The sequence below is a fragment of the Phyllostomus hastatus genome, unplaced genomic scaffold (genome assembly GCF_019186645.2).
Source record: "Phyllostomus hastatus isolate PE091 unplaced genomic scaffold, TTU_PhHast_1.1 phas_scaffold_78, whole genome shotgun sequence".
Classification (NCBI taxonomy): Eukaryota; Metazoa; Chordata; class Mammalia; order Chiroptera; family Phyllostomidae; genus Phyllostomus; species Phyllostomus hastatus.
In genome coordinates this window covers 725748-738832 of record NW_025334041.1, presented here as the reverse complement: position 1 = coordinate 738832, position 13085 = coordinate 725748, and the positions used below count along the sequence as shown (strand labels likewise).

Sequence of the window (13085 nt, the reverse complement as noted above, 5' to 3'; positions counted from 1 at the left end):
CGGCCCTGTCTCCCAGGCCGGCGGCGCTGAGCCCCGCCATGGAGGACGGCCCCGCGCTGGACCTCACCTACGTCACCGAGCGCATCATCGCCGTGTCCTTCCCCGCGGGCGGCTCCGAGGAGGCCTACCTGCACGGCCTGCAGGAGGTGACGCGCATGCTGCGGTCCAAGCACGGGGACAACTACCTGGTGAGCGGGCGGGGCGGAGCTCGGGGACGGCGTGGGGACACAGCTCGGGGACAGTGAGCGTGGGGACGGCGAGGGGACGGTGTGAGGACGGCGTGGGGACACAGCTCAGGGACAGTGAGCGTGGGGACGGCGAGGGGACGGTGTGGGGACGGTGTGGGGACACAGAGCGGGGACAGTGAGCGTGGGGACGGCGAGGGGACGGTGAGGGGACGGTGTGGGGACACAGCTCGGGGACAGTGAGCGTGGGGACGGCAAGGGGACGGTGTGGGGACAGTGTGGGGACACAGAGCGGGGACACCGCGCGTGGGTGCAGCCGGAAGTTTGCCGAGACCTGGATGTGCCCAGAGTCCTGGGGACTCGCGGGCTGCCGTGTGGGTGCAGCGCGTCCCCGAGGGTCCCAGGGACCAGATCCTGGAGCTCCGGGGCCTGGGCAGAGGCACGGTGACCTCTGTCTTGCTGCCCCACCCCCGGTGCTGTAGAGGGCCCTGGTCTTCCCCCGGCAGGGACGGCCGGCTCCCTCCGGAAGTGCCGGCGGAGGACCGGGTGGGCGTTCCACGGGCGGGCCACGGCACCGTGACCTGCATCTCCAGCAGGTCCTCAGCGCCTGCTCCCCGTGCTCCCTGGCGCCACCAGGTGGAGGGGCCCCGCGGCCCCGCGGGGTGGCTGCCGCGCGAAACCCCACCCCCACCCCCACCCCCGACCCGCCGCAGGCCTCCTTATCTGCGGGCGGGCGGCTAATCTTCGCCGACAAGGCCTCATTGTCATCCTTATCGGCGCCTCCGGTGACTAAGCCGGCTGCACGAGGCGACGCCCGCTGACTCACGGCAGCTGTCTGCGTGGCCTGAGGCGGCTCCCCGCCCCCGTTCCAGGAGGGACAGCGTGGGGACGCGCCCCCCCCATCACTGCAGCCGTTCTCTGGGTCTTGGGGGCGTCCCCCTTTCTCTGGGAGCTGGGGGACCACTGGGAGTCCCCTCCGCCTGAGGAGCTGGGGGCCCGAGCAGCAGGGCTGCCCTCTGGAGCCCCCCCTTTCCTCTGGATGGGGCCTCGCTGGGGTCGCAGACACAGGGCGGGGGTCCCTGCCGTTATGGGCACAAGGACCTTTTTTTAAAAAATCTCCAGTGACGTGTGTGTCCCGTGACGCCCTGAGCGGAGGGCCCGGGCCGGTCCTGTCTCCTGCGCACACCCACCCGCATGGCGTCCTCTGCCCACGGGCCGTGGGCCCGGGACACCTCGCCCAGCGGACGTTTTTGTCTTTGGGTCCGTGACAGCGGCACACAGTCCAGCCCTCTGTCGTCCACCTGGAGGGGGCAACTGCGCGTGGAAGGCCGTTTGCCCTCCGTCCCCAGGGCAGCGGCTTGTCTGACAGCTTCTCGCCCCCACCCCCCGCAGGTGCTGAACCTGTCGGAGAAGAGGTACGACCTCGCGAAGCTGAACCCCAAGGTAGGCCCATGGCCCTCCACGCCCCGGGTCTGGGGGTGTCACAGGGAAGCTGGTCCCGCAGGCGCTGACGTGCCCTGAGGAACTGTTCATGTCCCTGGTTCCTTTTTAAACCGGATCTTTTTTAGTTGAAAATCACTGGAGAGACATAGGAACCTGCGGAAATAGTGCAGAGAGATCCCCTGGGCCTCTGGGCCCGTCCCCCCCCACTCCAGTGTGACGCCCTGCGCAGTGAGAGTGAGGCGCCCAGGCCGGCGGCCGGTGGGAGTGCGGCCCCCGGGCGCTCTCACCCCCCTGGGCGCACACACACCCGTGGGGCGCTGCCCCCCGCCCGGGGCCCCCTCCTGACGCCGCTGACGGTGCCTGCGGCCCACGGCTGTCAGGACGGACAGGCAGCGGCCCGGCGAGCGGCCCGGTTGCTGGCGGACAAAGGCAGGACCGGGGTGCACGGCACCGGTGTCTCGGCTCTGACCGAGCCGGAGGCCTGGGGGGTCATCGCCACTGCGTGCTGTGCGGGTAGTGTGGCTTCTGCTTCCCGGCCATTCATTTTCTGGAACCTTCCATCATTTGACGCTATTTCCAGTGCTTTTGTAGTAAGACAGAGCTCTGTCTCCCTGCCCGCCCCCGCCCCGAACGAGAGGAAAGGGGAAATGAGTCAGGACCGGCTGGTGCTGGACACCCACCGGCCTTCCTCCTGTGGACGGGGCCGGGGTAGGGGCGCCCGTGTCCCCAGCGGGGGGCCCTGCGGGGTTATCTGTGTCTGGGTCCCGGGGAGAAAGGTCGCTGTGGCGTCCCAGACAGGGTCTGAGGGGGCAGACCCGGGCTTCGGGCCTCACCCGCCCCCCGAGTCCCAGCCCGGCGGCCCCTGGGAGCCCTTCCCGGAACCCGCAGCCAGCTCCGGGCGGCAGATAAGACTGGGGACGGAGGTCTCCGGGGACGGAGGTCTCCTGGGGCGACCGAGTCCTTCTGGTCCCTTCCTGGCCCACGCTGCCGGGTCTGCGCCCTCCAGCGACACGACACGTGTCAGGGAGGCAGCCCCCCTGGGCCCCGCCCCCCGGGCCCGGGGTGGGCACTGAGGAGGCCGTGTCCCCGCAGATCCTGGACGTGGGCTGGCCCGAGCTGCACGCGCCGCCGCTGGACAAGGTGTGCACCATCTGCAAGGCCCAGGAGTCCTGGCTGAACAGTGACCCGCAGCACGTGGTGGTCATCCACTGCAGGGTGAGCCCCGGCCCCGGGGCCCCGCGGGTGCTCCCCTGGTGGCCTCCACAGCCGCTCCCCCGGGGGTCTGCAGGCGGGGGTCTGCAGGCGCTGCCAGCCCCCCTCCCGAGCCCACTCTTTCTGTGCTCCCGCCCCCGAGCGAGCGCCGTCCCTACGCAGCCCCCTCTGCCAAGGGCGTTGAGGGGACCGGGCTGCTCTTCTGTCTCCGCAGGGCGGGAAGGGGCGCATCGGAGTCGTCCTCTCCTCCTACATGCACTTCACCAACGTCTCCGCCAGGTAGGGGCGGCGTCTGCGCTCTGGGGGGCGGGGGGGGGGGCGGGCGCAGGAGTCCCGGGAACCCAGCCCCGGCGGCGGGGGCCGAGCCGCGGGAGACAGACACCGCCGGGGCCGCACGCGGAGGCCTTGGGGGTGAGTGAGGGAGAGCCGCCCAGTGGGGCCTGCTGGGCTGCGCCTCTGCCCAGAGCGAGGTCGGTGCGGTCTCCGTCTCCGTGGAAACCGGGCCCCTACGAAGAGAAACGGGTCCGTCTTGGGGGTGCACGCGTCCGGGGCACCAGGAAGCACTTGGCATCCTGGGCCCTTGTCCCTCGGGCCCTGGAGGCAGCGGCAGGCGCCTCTGCCTCCCGTTCGGCTCCCACTCGGGGGGGTGGGGGGTGGGGGGAGATGCGGGGGCGGGGAGCCTGAGGCTGGGAGGCCCGGCGTCCTCTGCGGCCTCGGCGTGTGTCTGTGGGGGGGGGGCTGGGTTCCGAGGGGAGACGCCGAAGCGGGTCCTGCGGGCGTGGCGGACGCGGGGCTCCTCCCAGGCGCCCCCCCCGCCCCCCCCAGCGGCGTCCCAGGATTCGTGACGCCCCCGCTCTCTGCCGCTCGCGCCCCCCAGCGCCGACCAGGCCCTGGACAGGTTCGCGATGAAGAAGTACTACGACGACAAAGTCTCCGCCCTCATGCAGCCGTCCCAGAAACGGTAGGTAGGGCGTCCCCGGCCGGGCGCGGGGCGGGCGAGGTGTCACGTGCGCAAACGCGCGCACGAGCGGCACCGGAGGGCGGGTCCCAGGGGGCGGCGGTGACCCCGCCCCCGGCGGGCGGAGGGCGGCCCCTCGTGGGGACGGCGGACGCCGTGCCGCCGGGCTGGGTGCCTCTGGTCGGGAGAGACGCCCCTCCCGGGACGGTGGCGGCTCGGGGCTCGGCTGAAATCGGCCTCCGCGGCCGGTAGCCCGCAGGTCCCGGCGGCAGGATACGCTTTCGGTTTACGCTGTGAAAACGTGACCCAGAAACGTCCACGGGCTGGCCGAGCCCAGGGTGCCCAGAGAGCCAGGGGCGCCTCGCGGGGGTGGCCACGGCCGACCACTGGAGCAGGTGGCTGCAGCCCACGGGGCGCACACGCCGGGCCGCGCCCCCAACACGCTGGCCAGGCCGAGGCGACCAGGGCAGAGACAGCCCTGGGCCCCCAGTGTCCTCGACCCCCTTCCCTTCGCCCAGAACCCCGGAGCTGGCAGCCTTGGAGCCGGCAGTGCGTGTCAGTAGGGGTCCAGAGGCCGTGACCGGGTCACGCGGCCACCCCCGGTGTGCACACAGCGGGGCCGAGGGGGCGTTGGAGCCCTCTGGGGGCCGGGACCCCAGCTGTGGCCGGCCACCTGCCCCCCGCCCCGGGTTTCCGTCCGCCTGGCGACTTCGGGGAGCTTCTCCTGGTTGCGCCGCGAGAGCGGAGAGGCAGCTGCCCCCAGGACGGTGCAGACGCTGCAGCCGGGACCCGAGGGAGGCCCATGCGGTTCCCTGGCCTTTCTCTACGGGGATGGGCTGGGAACGGGGTTTTTGAACTTGACTCTCGGTGTCCACTAGGAACGGTCCCCTCTCCGGTTAGTCTGTGCGCAAACCCAGCAGCCCGGACGACGGGCCCCAGTGTGCGAATTGCAGGCGCAAACCACAGACTTCTCTTGTTTTTGACACGAGTGAGGCTCTGCCCGCTGGTGGCTGGAGGTGGGGCACCACGTGCCCTCGACTGGGGGAGCGGCCTGGGCCCCGTCCTGCCTCTGCTGGGCTCCGCGCCGGCACGGGAGACCCGGTGCCGGACGCGCACCGGACAGCGGGCACCGCGGGGGCCCCCTGTGTGCACGGCCGGGCTCGCCGGGAGGAGGGGTGGCCCGGGCCAGGCAGGGTGGTGGGGCCGTGTGGTGGGGCCACACGCCGTCCAAGGTGCCCCCTCCCAGGAAAAATGTCCCCCTGGCGGCCACGTGCGCAGGCAGAGTGTGCGGCCGGCGTGGACGCGGGGGGCGGCATGTGCCCTGGCGCTGGCCCGCCCCCCGGCCCGCCGCAGCTCAGCCGGCTGCGCCCGCAGGTACGTGCAGTTCCTGAGCGGGCTGCTGGCGGGCACGGTGAAGATGAACGCCTCGCCGCTCTTCCTGCACTTCGTCGTGCTGCACGGCACCCCCAGCTTCGACGCTGGCGGAGGTGAGCGCCCCGCACGGCCATTGGGGGGCCGTCCCCGCCCCGGACTGGACAGAGCGTCTGCATGGGGCGGGCTGCTGGCTGGTCGGGGGCAGGACAGTGGGGCACCTCGGGGTCCCGCCTCACACCCCCCTCCCCGGCCCTCGCAGCGTGCCGGCCCTTCCTGAAGCTGTACCAGGCCATGCAGCCCGTGCACACGTCCGGGATCTAGTGAGTGTGCCCGCCGCCTCGGGGGCTGGGGAGGGGGAGGCAGCGGAGCGGCCTGGGCCGGCTCTCTGCGGGCGGGGCCAGGGGTACAGCGGGGAGCCCTGGGCCGGCACCCTGTGGGTGGCCGGGGGTCTGCGTCCCAACCCAGCGTTGCTGCCCTCGCGCTGCCCGGCTGTCGTCACGGCGTCCCCGAGGGGCGTGGTCTGTGGGCCTGGGGGCGGAGGGAGCCACGGGCCGTCGGAAAGAAGCACGGCCAGCCCCGCGACAGGGCCCTTCGCGCAGGCCCTTTGCTCCCTCGAGTTCCCGAGAGAGACGCGCATTCCCAGCACTTGTGTGAACTTCTGGGCGTTTCCGGCGTGGGGCCGCGAAGCGTTTTGTGGACGACGACGGAAAGGGAACAGGAGTGAAAAACGCCCCACACGGTGTCACCATCACTCAGCACGAGCCTCTGTCTCGGCTCTGGGCTCACGACGTGTCCGTCCGGGGTGATGGCCTTCCACCCCCCCCGCCCCCGCTGACCACAGAGCCCTCGGGCGCGGGGCCCCGGGGTGGCCGGCGTGGTCAGCGCCCGGCCGGCCCGGCAACTTTCACTCTGTCCAACTCACCCCAGGGGCAGTCTTGGGGCCGGGCCCCGGGCCCCGCGGGGTGTCTGTGTGACGGCCCCGGGCCCGCGTTCCCAGCTCCCGCTCGGGGGGCTTTCCTGGGGCCATGTTCCTCCCTGGACCCTGGGGGCCACAATGACGCATGTCCTGGTCTGTCCCAAAGCAACATCGGCCCGGACAGCCCGAGTCGCGTCTGCATCGCCATCGAGCCAGCCCAGCTGCTGAAGGGGGACATCATGGTGAGTGCCCCCTCCCCCGCCCTGGCGACTGGCGGCACGGCCAGGCCCGCGCCAGCACCACACGGCACGGTGTGCTCACGGCCGCTGGGCCCCGCACAGACCCGACTCGCGGGAGCGCAGGCTCCAGCCGCCGGGGAGCTGCAGGTGGAGGTCTGTGGGGCAAGGGCAGCTGGCGTGCCTGCCCCTCCCCTGGGCGGGGGGAGCTGCAGTGTCCTTGGGGGGGGAGGGCAGTCCCAGCGAGTCCGAGGAGGACAGGACTCGGGGAGGGGGGCGACCCGGGATCCAGGGCCGCGGTTCCTCCTGGAAATGACCCCGGGGCCCCACCGGGAGGAAATGCCCGGAGTGTCCTCAGATGTTGGCAGAGGTTCCCAGACAGTGGTGGGGCCCCCCCGCCCCCCTGCGAGGGGTTGGCCTGGTCTGCCGAGCTTCTGATGGGCAGGACGCTGCCGGTGGCCGTGACCTGCCGGGCATGCGGGCGCTGCCGCCCCGGGTTTGGCGGGGAACCTGGCGCCGCACTGCGAGCTGGAGGGCGCGGCGCCGGGGAGGCGGCCGGTGCGGGAGGCGTCTCGGGGCCTGCTCTGTGCGAAGGTCCGGACGCCCGGCCTCCCGTTTGTCCTCAAGGACCTGGCCATGGCTCTGCCTCGGCCCCCTCTGTGCCGGGTTGGCCGGCGCCGGGCTCAGGGTGGGCCTCGGCCCCGGGAATGCCGGGTGTCCTTGGTCCCGGGCCTCCCCAACGGCCTCCTGTCCTCTCTGGCCTCCCCCGAGTGGCTTTGCTAAGGGTCTGCCTCGTGCACAGGCACCCCTGCTGCACCCCTGATGGGAGTTCTGCGGGCGGGGCCCCAGGAGGTGCGTCTGCGGCCACCGTGACCGGCGTGGAAAGTTACTGGGGGCGGGGCTGTGCCCGAGGTCCTCCAGCTCGGGGCCCGTGGAGGCGCCGGGGGCTGCTGGGGAGGCAGGGTGGCAGCAGCCCTCGCACCCAGGTCCGAGCTCTGCTCCCCCCACGCCCCCTCCCCTGCGCGCGGGACCCTCCGCCCGGGCGAGCTCACGGGAAGGTCGGCCTGCCGTCCGCCCTGGGGACGGGCGGGGCCTCAGGTGCTCCGTAAACACGCCGGGTTATGTAACCCGGGGAGGAATGTGCCGGGCAGGCCGGGCGCAGCCTGGCGGGCGTCCAGAGCCCGCTCGCCCAGTGAACACGCCCGGCCTGCGTGCCTGGTCCTGCCGCCCCCGCTGCGGCCGCTGCGGCCTGTGCTCCGGGCCGAGGGGCTCCCTGACCGGACCCCGGGCGGAGCGCCGCCCCCCCCCGGGAGTCCGGGCGGACAAATAGGGCCTCTGTGCGTGGTTCCCCGCGAGGCCCTTGTGCGCCCCCGGGGGGAGCCAGCGGCGGGCCCCTCCCTCTGGCTCTGACCTTTGCTCCCAGGCAGGTGGCTGCAGGGCCCTGGCCACTCCCGCCCGGCCCTGCGCTGCTCCGCGCCTCCGTGTGTGTGTGTGTGTGTCCACCCCCCCCCCCCCGTGCTGCCCCCGGTCTCCCGGACCCGCCTGGGCCTCAGCCCCGCCTGCGGCGGCAGCAGCCCTGGGCGCTGTGGGGCAGGCGGCCCGGGGCTCATCCCCAAACCTCTGTCCCCACCCCACCCCCCGGCCTGAGTGCTCTTCGGTGGCTGACGGAGGTTTGGAGGAAACATTCCTCTGGGCAGCCTCCGTCAACACGGGATCAGGGTCGCCCGAGGCGGGACTCCGTCACGTGGGACTGTGGCCGCTGTGTGTGCGTGTGTGTTCACCTAGGGGACACCGAGGTGCAGGGGGCACTCGGGCCGCGGTCCCCGAGGGCACAGGGTTTACCCTGGGGCGCAGGCAGGCGTGCTCGTTGGGGGGGTGAGGCCGACATGGTGGGCGTGGGTGCAGGCTGGACACGGGTCGTGAGGGGCTCCTCCGGGAGCAGCCGCCGGGCGGGGGGCTGGTGACAGGCCAGGGGCCCGGGCGTGGGGCCCCCGGGGACTCCTCCTCGTGGGGAGACCCAGCAGCAGGAGGGACTTGGTGGGAAAGGGTTGCGGTGCAACCACCTTCGGTCCCGGCGCCCCAGGCCCCTCTCGTGGGCTCCCCGGGGCTGCGCCCCCTCGGCCTGTCATTTTAAAGCCTTCGTTCTCCTCAGTGTTTGAGGGCCTGTGAGAGCCGCGTGGCCGCAGCCTCACCTCCTGCCCCTGTGGTCGCCCCCGGGGCCCCACGTCCCAGACACTGGTGGGGAGCGGCAGGCGTGGAGGCGGGACCCTTAGTCCCGTGCACGTGCGGGCGGGAGGATCTGTGTGGGGGGTCTCCTCCGAGGCGTGGGCTAGGGGCCTCGCTGGACAGCCGGCAGGGCCCGTGGGGCGAGAGGCGCCCCGAGGGCGAGGGGGCGAGCGAGTGGGAGCGGCCGCACTGCCACCGCAGCCCTGGTCTGTGGCTGCAGACGGACGCCCTGGCCCGGGGCCCCGGCCGGCCCAGGTCTGGGTCCCGTGGTGACAGCTCAGCACGGTTGTCACTGCAGGGCGCCCCCGTCCCTCCGTCCAGGTCCTGGCCAGTGGCCCAGAGGTAGGCCTCCGGGTCCGCCCTCCCTTGCGGGCGACAGCTCCTCTGGGTGGCGGCTCAGAAGCTCCCCGCCAGCCTCCCCGGGCCACTGGGCCGCTGATGCCGGCACTGCCAGGGACCTCTGTGACCCCACTGGGTCATAAGCCCGGCTTCCTCCAGGGCGAGTCTTTTGGGAAGGTCACTGCTTCTGAAAGCCCCCGGCCCCACCTCCTGTTCCCCACCAGAGAGGCACCCCCCCACGCTCTGCTTGCAGGGACAGGGACCACTGGGGACCCCAGAAGGGGCCTGAGTCCAACCGCATCCCTGGTGATTCTGAGGCTGGTCTCTCACTACCACCCCAGGGCGTGCACCCCAGGGTGTGCATGCAGCCCGGCCGGCCTCCCCGTCCCTCTGCCCCACCTGCACCCACCTCTCAGCTGTCACCCTCTCTCTCTGTGTCTCTGTGTCTCGGCGTCTCCCTCCCCTGCCTGTCCCTAAATCGTAGCACACGCAAATGCACACAGCACGATACAGGCGGTCACGGCCACCCGCTCCTCCGTGGGAACCGGAAAGGCCCTGGGTCCCTGGGTCGGAACGGGGGGCGAAAGGCCGTCCTCACATGCAGTCCGCCGTTCAGGTTTAGCGAAGAGCCGTAGGGTTCCCTTGGGCGGTTGTGCCCCCAGGAGGCCCCCTTCCGGGGGTCTGCAGCGTTGGCGTGGCCTGTCGGGGGGCTGCGGACCGTGACGTGGGGCGCCGGGGTTCCGCGGGGACAGCCTGGGGCGGGGGGAGGACCAGCAGCGAGGGGCACCGCCGTCCCGGCCGCCCCTGCTGCGTCCGAGAGCCGCCGCCCTGTGGGCCCCCCTGGGAGTCACCCCCCCCCGGGGAGGGGCCGTCCCCGCAGCCGTCACGCCTGTCTCCGCCGCAGGTGAAGTGCTACCACAAGAAGTACCGCGCCGCCACCCGCGATGCCGTGTTCCGGCTGCAGTTCCACACGGGGGCCGTGCAGGGCCCCCGCCTGGTGTTCGGGAAGGAGGACCTGGACGGCGCCTGCAGCGGTGAGAGCCCCCCCGCCACCCCGTGACTCCCCGTGCCCCCCGCCCCCGGGAAGGCTGCCAGTCGACCCCGCAAGACAGCTTGCCAGAGGGACGGCGGACCACCGACCTTCCCCTGGGCGGGGTGGTCCTGGCCCCCGGGGCACCCGCCGTCCGTCCGCCCCCACTGTGCCGGCCCCTCGCCCCTGTGCCGGCCCCTCCCCCCTGTGCCGGCTGACGGGGGGCTTCCGTTGCAGATGGCCGCTTCCCCGCCGACGGGAAGGTGGAGCTGGTGTTCTCGGCCACGCCCGAGCGGATGCCAGGTGGGTCGGGGCGGACGCTGGCGGCGGGGGGAGGGGGAGGGTGCGTCGGGGGCTCCGTCCCCTCCCCCACCCTCGCCCACGATCGGAGGTGGTTTGCCACGGGGAGGCGTCAGACGCGGGGGGACGGGGCCGGGCCTCGGTCCCTGGGCCACGTCCCTCCTCCTCCTCGGGGACAAGACGCCGGAGGCTGGCTCTTCCCCCGAACGAACAGCCGGATGAGGCCGGAGAACGCCGGGAGTCCCTTAGTCTGCAAACTGCAGACGTTCGTGTGGGAAGTGGGCTCCCCTCTTTCCTGAGAACGCTGCGAGAGAGGCTCAGCCCTTCGTCGTCGAGGCGCGTGGCTCGTTTGTCTGTGGGAGAACGTTCTAACTCGGCGTTTTTTTCCTAAGACTTTATTTATTTTGAGAGAGATGGGGAGGAAGGAAGGGAGAAAGAGAAGGAGAGAAATGTCAATGTGACCAGTTGCCTCTCATGCGCCCCCCCCCCCCCCGGGGACCTGGCCCACAACCCAGGCGAGTGCCCTGACCGGGAATCGAACCGGCGACCCTTTGGTTCGCAGACCGGCGCTCAGTCCACTGAGCTGCAGCAGCTGGGGCCTGGCTCAGCTCTCCTCGCTGAGTGTGGAGTGAGCTCGGAGTCACGACGGAGGCTCCTGGGCTCCGAGCTGCCGGCTTGGCCGGGCTGACGCCGCGTGTCCCCCCGCCCCCGCCCCGTGCAGGCTGCGAGCACCTGCGCAACGACCGCGGCGTGAGCGTGGACTTCAACACGGCCGACCCCCTGATCCGCTGGGACTCCTACGAGACCCTGGGCGCCGACGGCGAAGGTGCGCGGGGCTGGGGTGCCACGGGGGCGCATCAGTGTCGGCAGCGTGGCCACGGTCCCCAGCTTGGGTCCTGGCACGAGGGCGCAGGGGCACCTGGGCCCCAGGGGTCTGGCCCCAGCAGGCACCCTGCGGGCAGACGCTGCCTTCCTCTGCCCCCTCCACCCTGCTGCGGCCGGCGGGGGGGGCTCTCCGGACGGCCTCCAGCCGTCCTGGGCGGGTCCTGCAGCTGCCCCGGCCCGGCCCCTCACCACTGTCACGCCCCTCCTGGCGGGGACCCCCGCTGGGGACACTGGCTTAGCGTCTGCCGCGTCCTCCGTGGGGACCCTTGCTGTCCCTTCCGGCGGGAGGCAGGCGGCAGGCGGCAGGCCACTCCCTGCGGGCGTGTTCCCGCCCAGACCGGCCCAGCCCTCCTGGCGGAGCCGCCGCCCCGGGAAGCACTGGCATCGGTTAGACATCCGACACTCGGAGCCAGAAGCCGGAGCACAGCGGGCGGGGGGTGCACATGCCAGTGCCCCCCCCCGTCATCGTGCCCACCCCCACCCCAGGCAGATGCACCGCCTTTAGGGTGTCCGAGACCCAGGGCTTCTGGGGGTGGGGGGGCGAGGGCCGGCGGGGCGTGGCCCCGAGTCTGGGGAACCGGGAGGTGGGGCGCGGTGGTGCGGGAAGCACCCCAGGCCGTGCTCCGGACGACAGCCCCGTGGAGGAGCGCGAGGGGCCCGGCAGCAGGGGGAGGAGGCGGGGAGGCCCCACCGGGGCTGTGGGCACGCAGTGGGCGCGGACGCTGTGGCCTGCGGACCGGGTGGGCTGGGCGCCTGGCTGCCGGCCCTGCCCCGAGGGGTCCTGCCTCCGCCTCCCGGGCCTCCGAGACCAGACCCCGGCGAACCTGGCGGCAGCAGGCCCCACCCCTGTGTTTACTCCGCGCGGCCTTTTTGGCAGAGTCCGAGTCCCTGCCCCCAGCCAGCAAGGTCCTCCACCTTCCCTGCTGGGGGGCCGGGGGGCGGGGCCTCGGGGGGCACGCCCAGCCCGGGGTGCTTTCTCCCTGCCCGCACACCTGGGTCCCGGGTCCCGCAGCCCTAGACTGAAGGGGCCATTGGGCGGCGTGGGCAGGAGGTGAGCAGGGGCGTGTCTGTGCGTGTGCATGTCTGTGTGCGTGTTTGCGTGTGTGTGCGCGCACATGTGTGTGCGCGTGTGGCTCCCGCAGACCCAGGAGGAGCTGTGGCAGAGCCGCCGGTCTGTCCGCGCAGAGGACTGGGCTCCCCGCGGGCAGGGGGCGTGCTGGGGAGGGCGGTGGGAGCCCGGTGACCGCAGCCCGGGCCCCGCCGGCGGGAGCAGGGGCCGCAGGCCTGGGGCGGTGGATCTCGGGCCAGCGGCGCCGCTGCCTCCGCCCCGGGGCTGGAATGTGGGAGCGAGGCGTGTCCGAGAGCACCCGCTGCACGGCCGGGTCGGGCGAGGGACGGGCGCCGTGCTGGCCGCAGTCACGGTCGATCGTGTGGTCGGTCTGTCTGTCTGTCTGTCTGGGTGGTCGGCTGGTCCAGGACCCGCCCGGAGCCGGGTCCCACGGTGGGGCGCGCCCCTGCCCGGGGCCGTCTGCCTCCGGTTGGAACGCCTCGTCCCTCCACCCACTTCTTTTCCCAATTGGGCTCCTCCGGGAATGCAGGGCCCGCTCGTTTCCGGAAAACATCAGCCGAGAGCGGGGCTCGGCTCCAAAGGGGGGTTTTCTCGGCGGCCACGGCAGGCAGGTGTGCGGGTGCCAGCGCCCGGAGCCGCCCACCTGCAGCTCGGGGGGGGGGGGCTCTGCGTCCTTCCCACTGGGGCCCCGGCTGCGCCCTGAGGGGACGGGAGGCCGCCGGCAGCCCGGAGGTGGAGGCGTCCCCGGAACGCCTCGGGGAGAGCGGTGGCTTGTCTGTCCAGGGGTGCAGGCTGTGTCCATGCCCTTGGGGACTTAGTGGTTTGTCGCTGTGTTCCCCCGCCCCCCTCCAAATGAAAGAATAAAGCGAAGGTGGAGCAAAGGGTCCCTGTCCTCTAACCCCGGGTCCGTCC

The 13085-nt window shown here is 72.6% G+C and overlaps 1 protein-coding gene across 7 annotated transcripts in view; it reads left to right on the top strand.

The window, feature by feature from the left end:
* TNS3 (tensin 3) overlaps positions 1-13085 on the top strand; it is an 89725-nt gene that overhangs the window by 51312 nt on the left and 25328 nt on the right. For 6 of the 7 annotated variants that reach the window (XM_045827110.1, XM_045827112.1, XM_045827113.1 and 3 more), the window contains 11 exons: positions 17-188; positions 1578-1628; positions 2721-2843; positions 3055-3119; positions 3718-3801; positions 5173-5285; positions 5432-5492; positions 6255-6330; positions 9794-9923; positions 10157-10222; positions 10941-11045. In XM_045827110.1, coding sequence (XP_045683066.1) covers positions 39-188; positions 1578-1628; positions 2721-2843; positions 3055-3119; positions 3718-3801; positions 5173-5285; positions 5432-5492; positions 6255-6330; positions 9794-9923; positions 10157-10222; positions 10941-11045 — 1024 coding nt within the window. In that variant the 5' untranslated portion in view covers positions 17-38. The remainder of the gene's footprint in view (positions 1-16; positions 189-1577; positions 1629-2720; positions 2844-3054; positions 3120-3717; positions 3802-5172; positions 5286-5431; positions 5493-6254; positions 6331-9793; positions 9924-10156; positions 10223-10940; positions 11046-13085) is intronic. The other variant, XM_045827109.1, reaches the window with a different exon arrangement.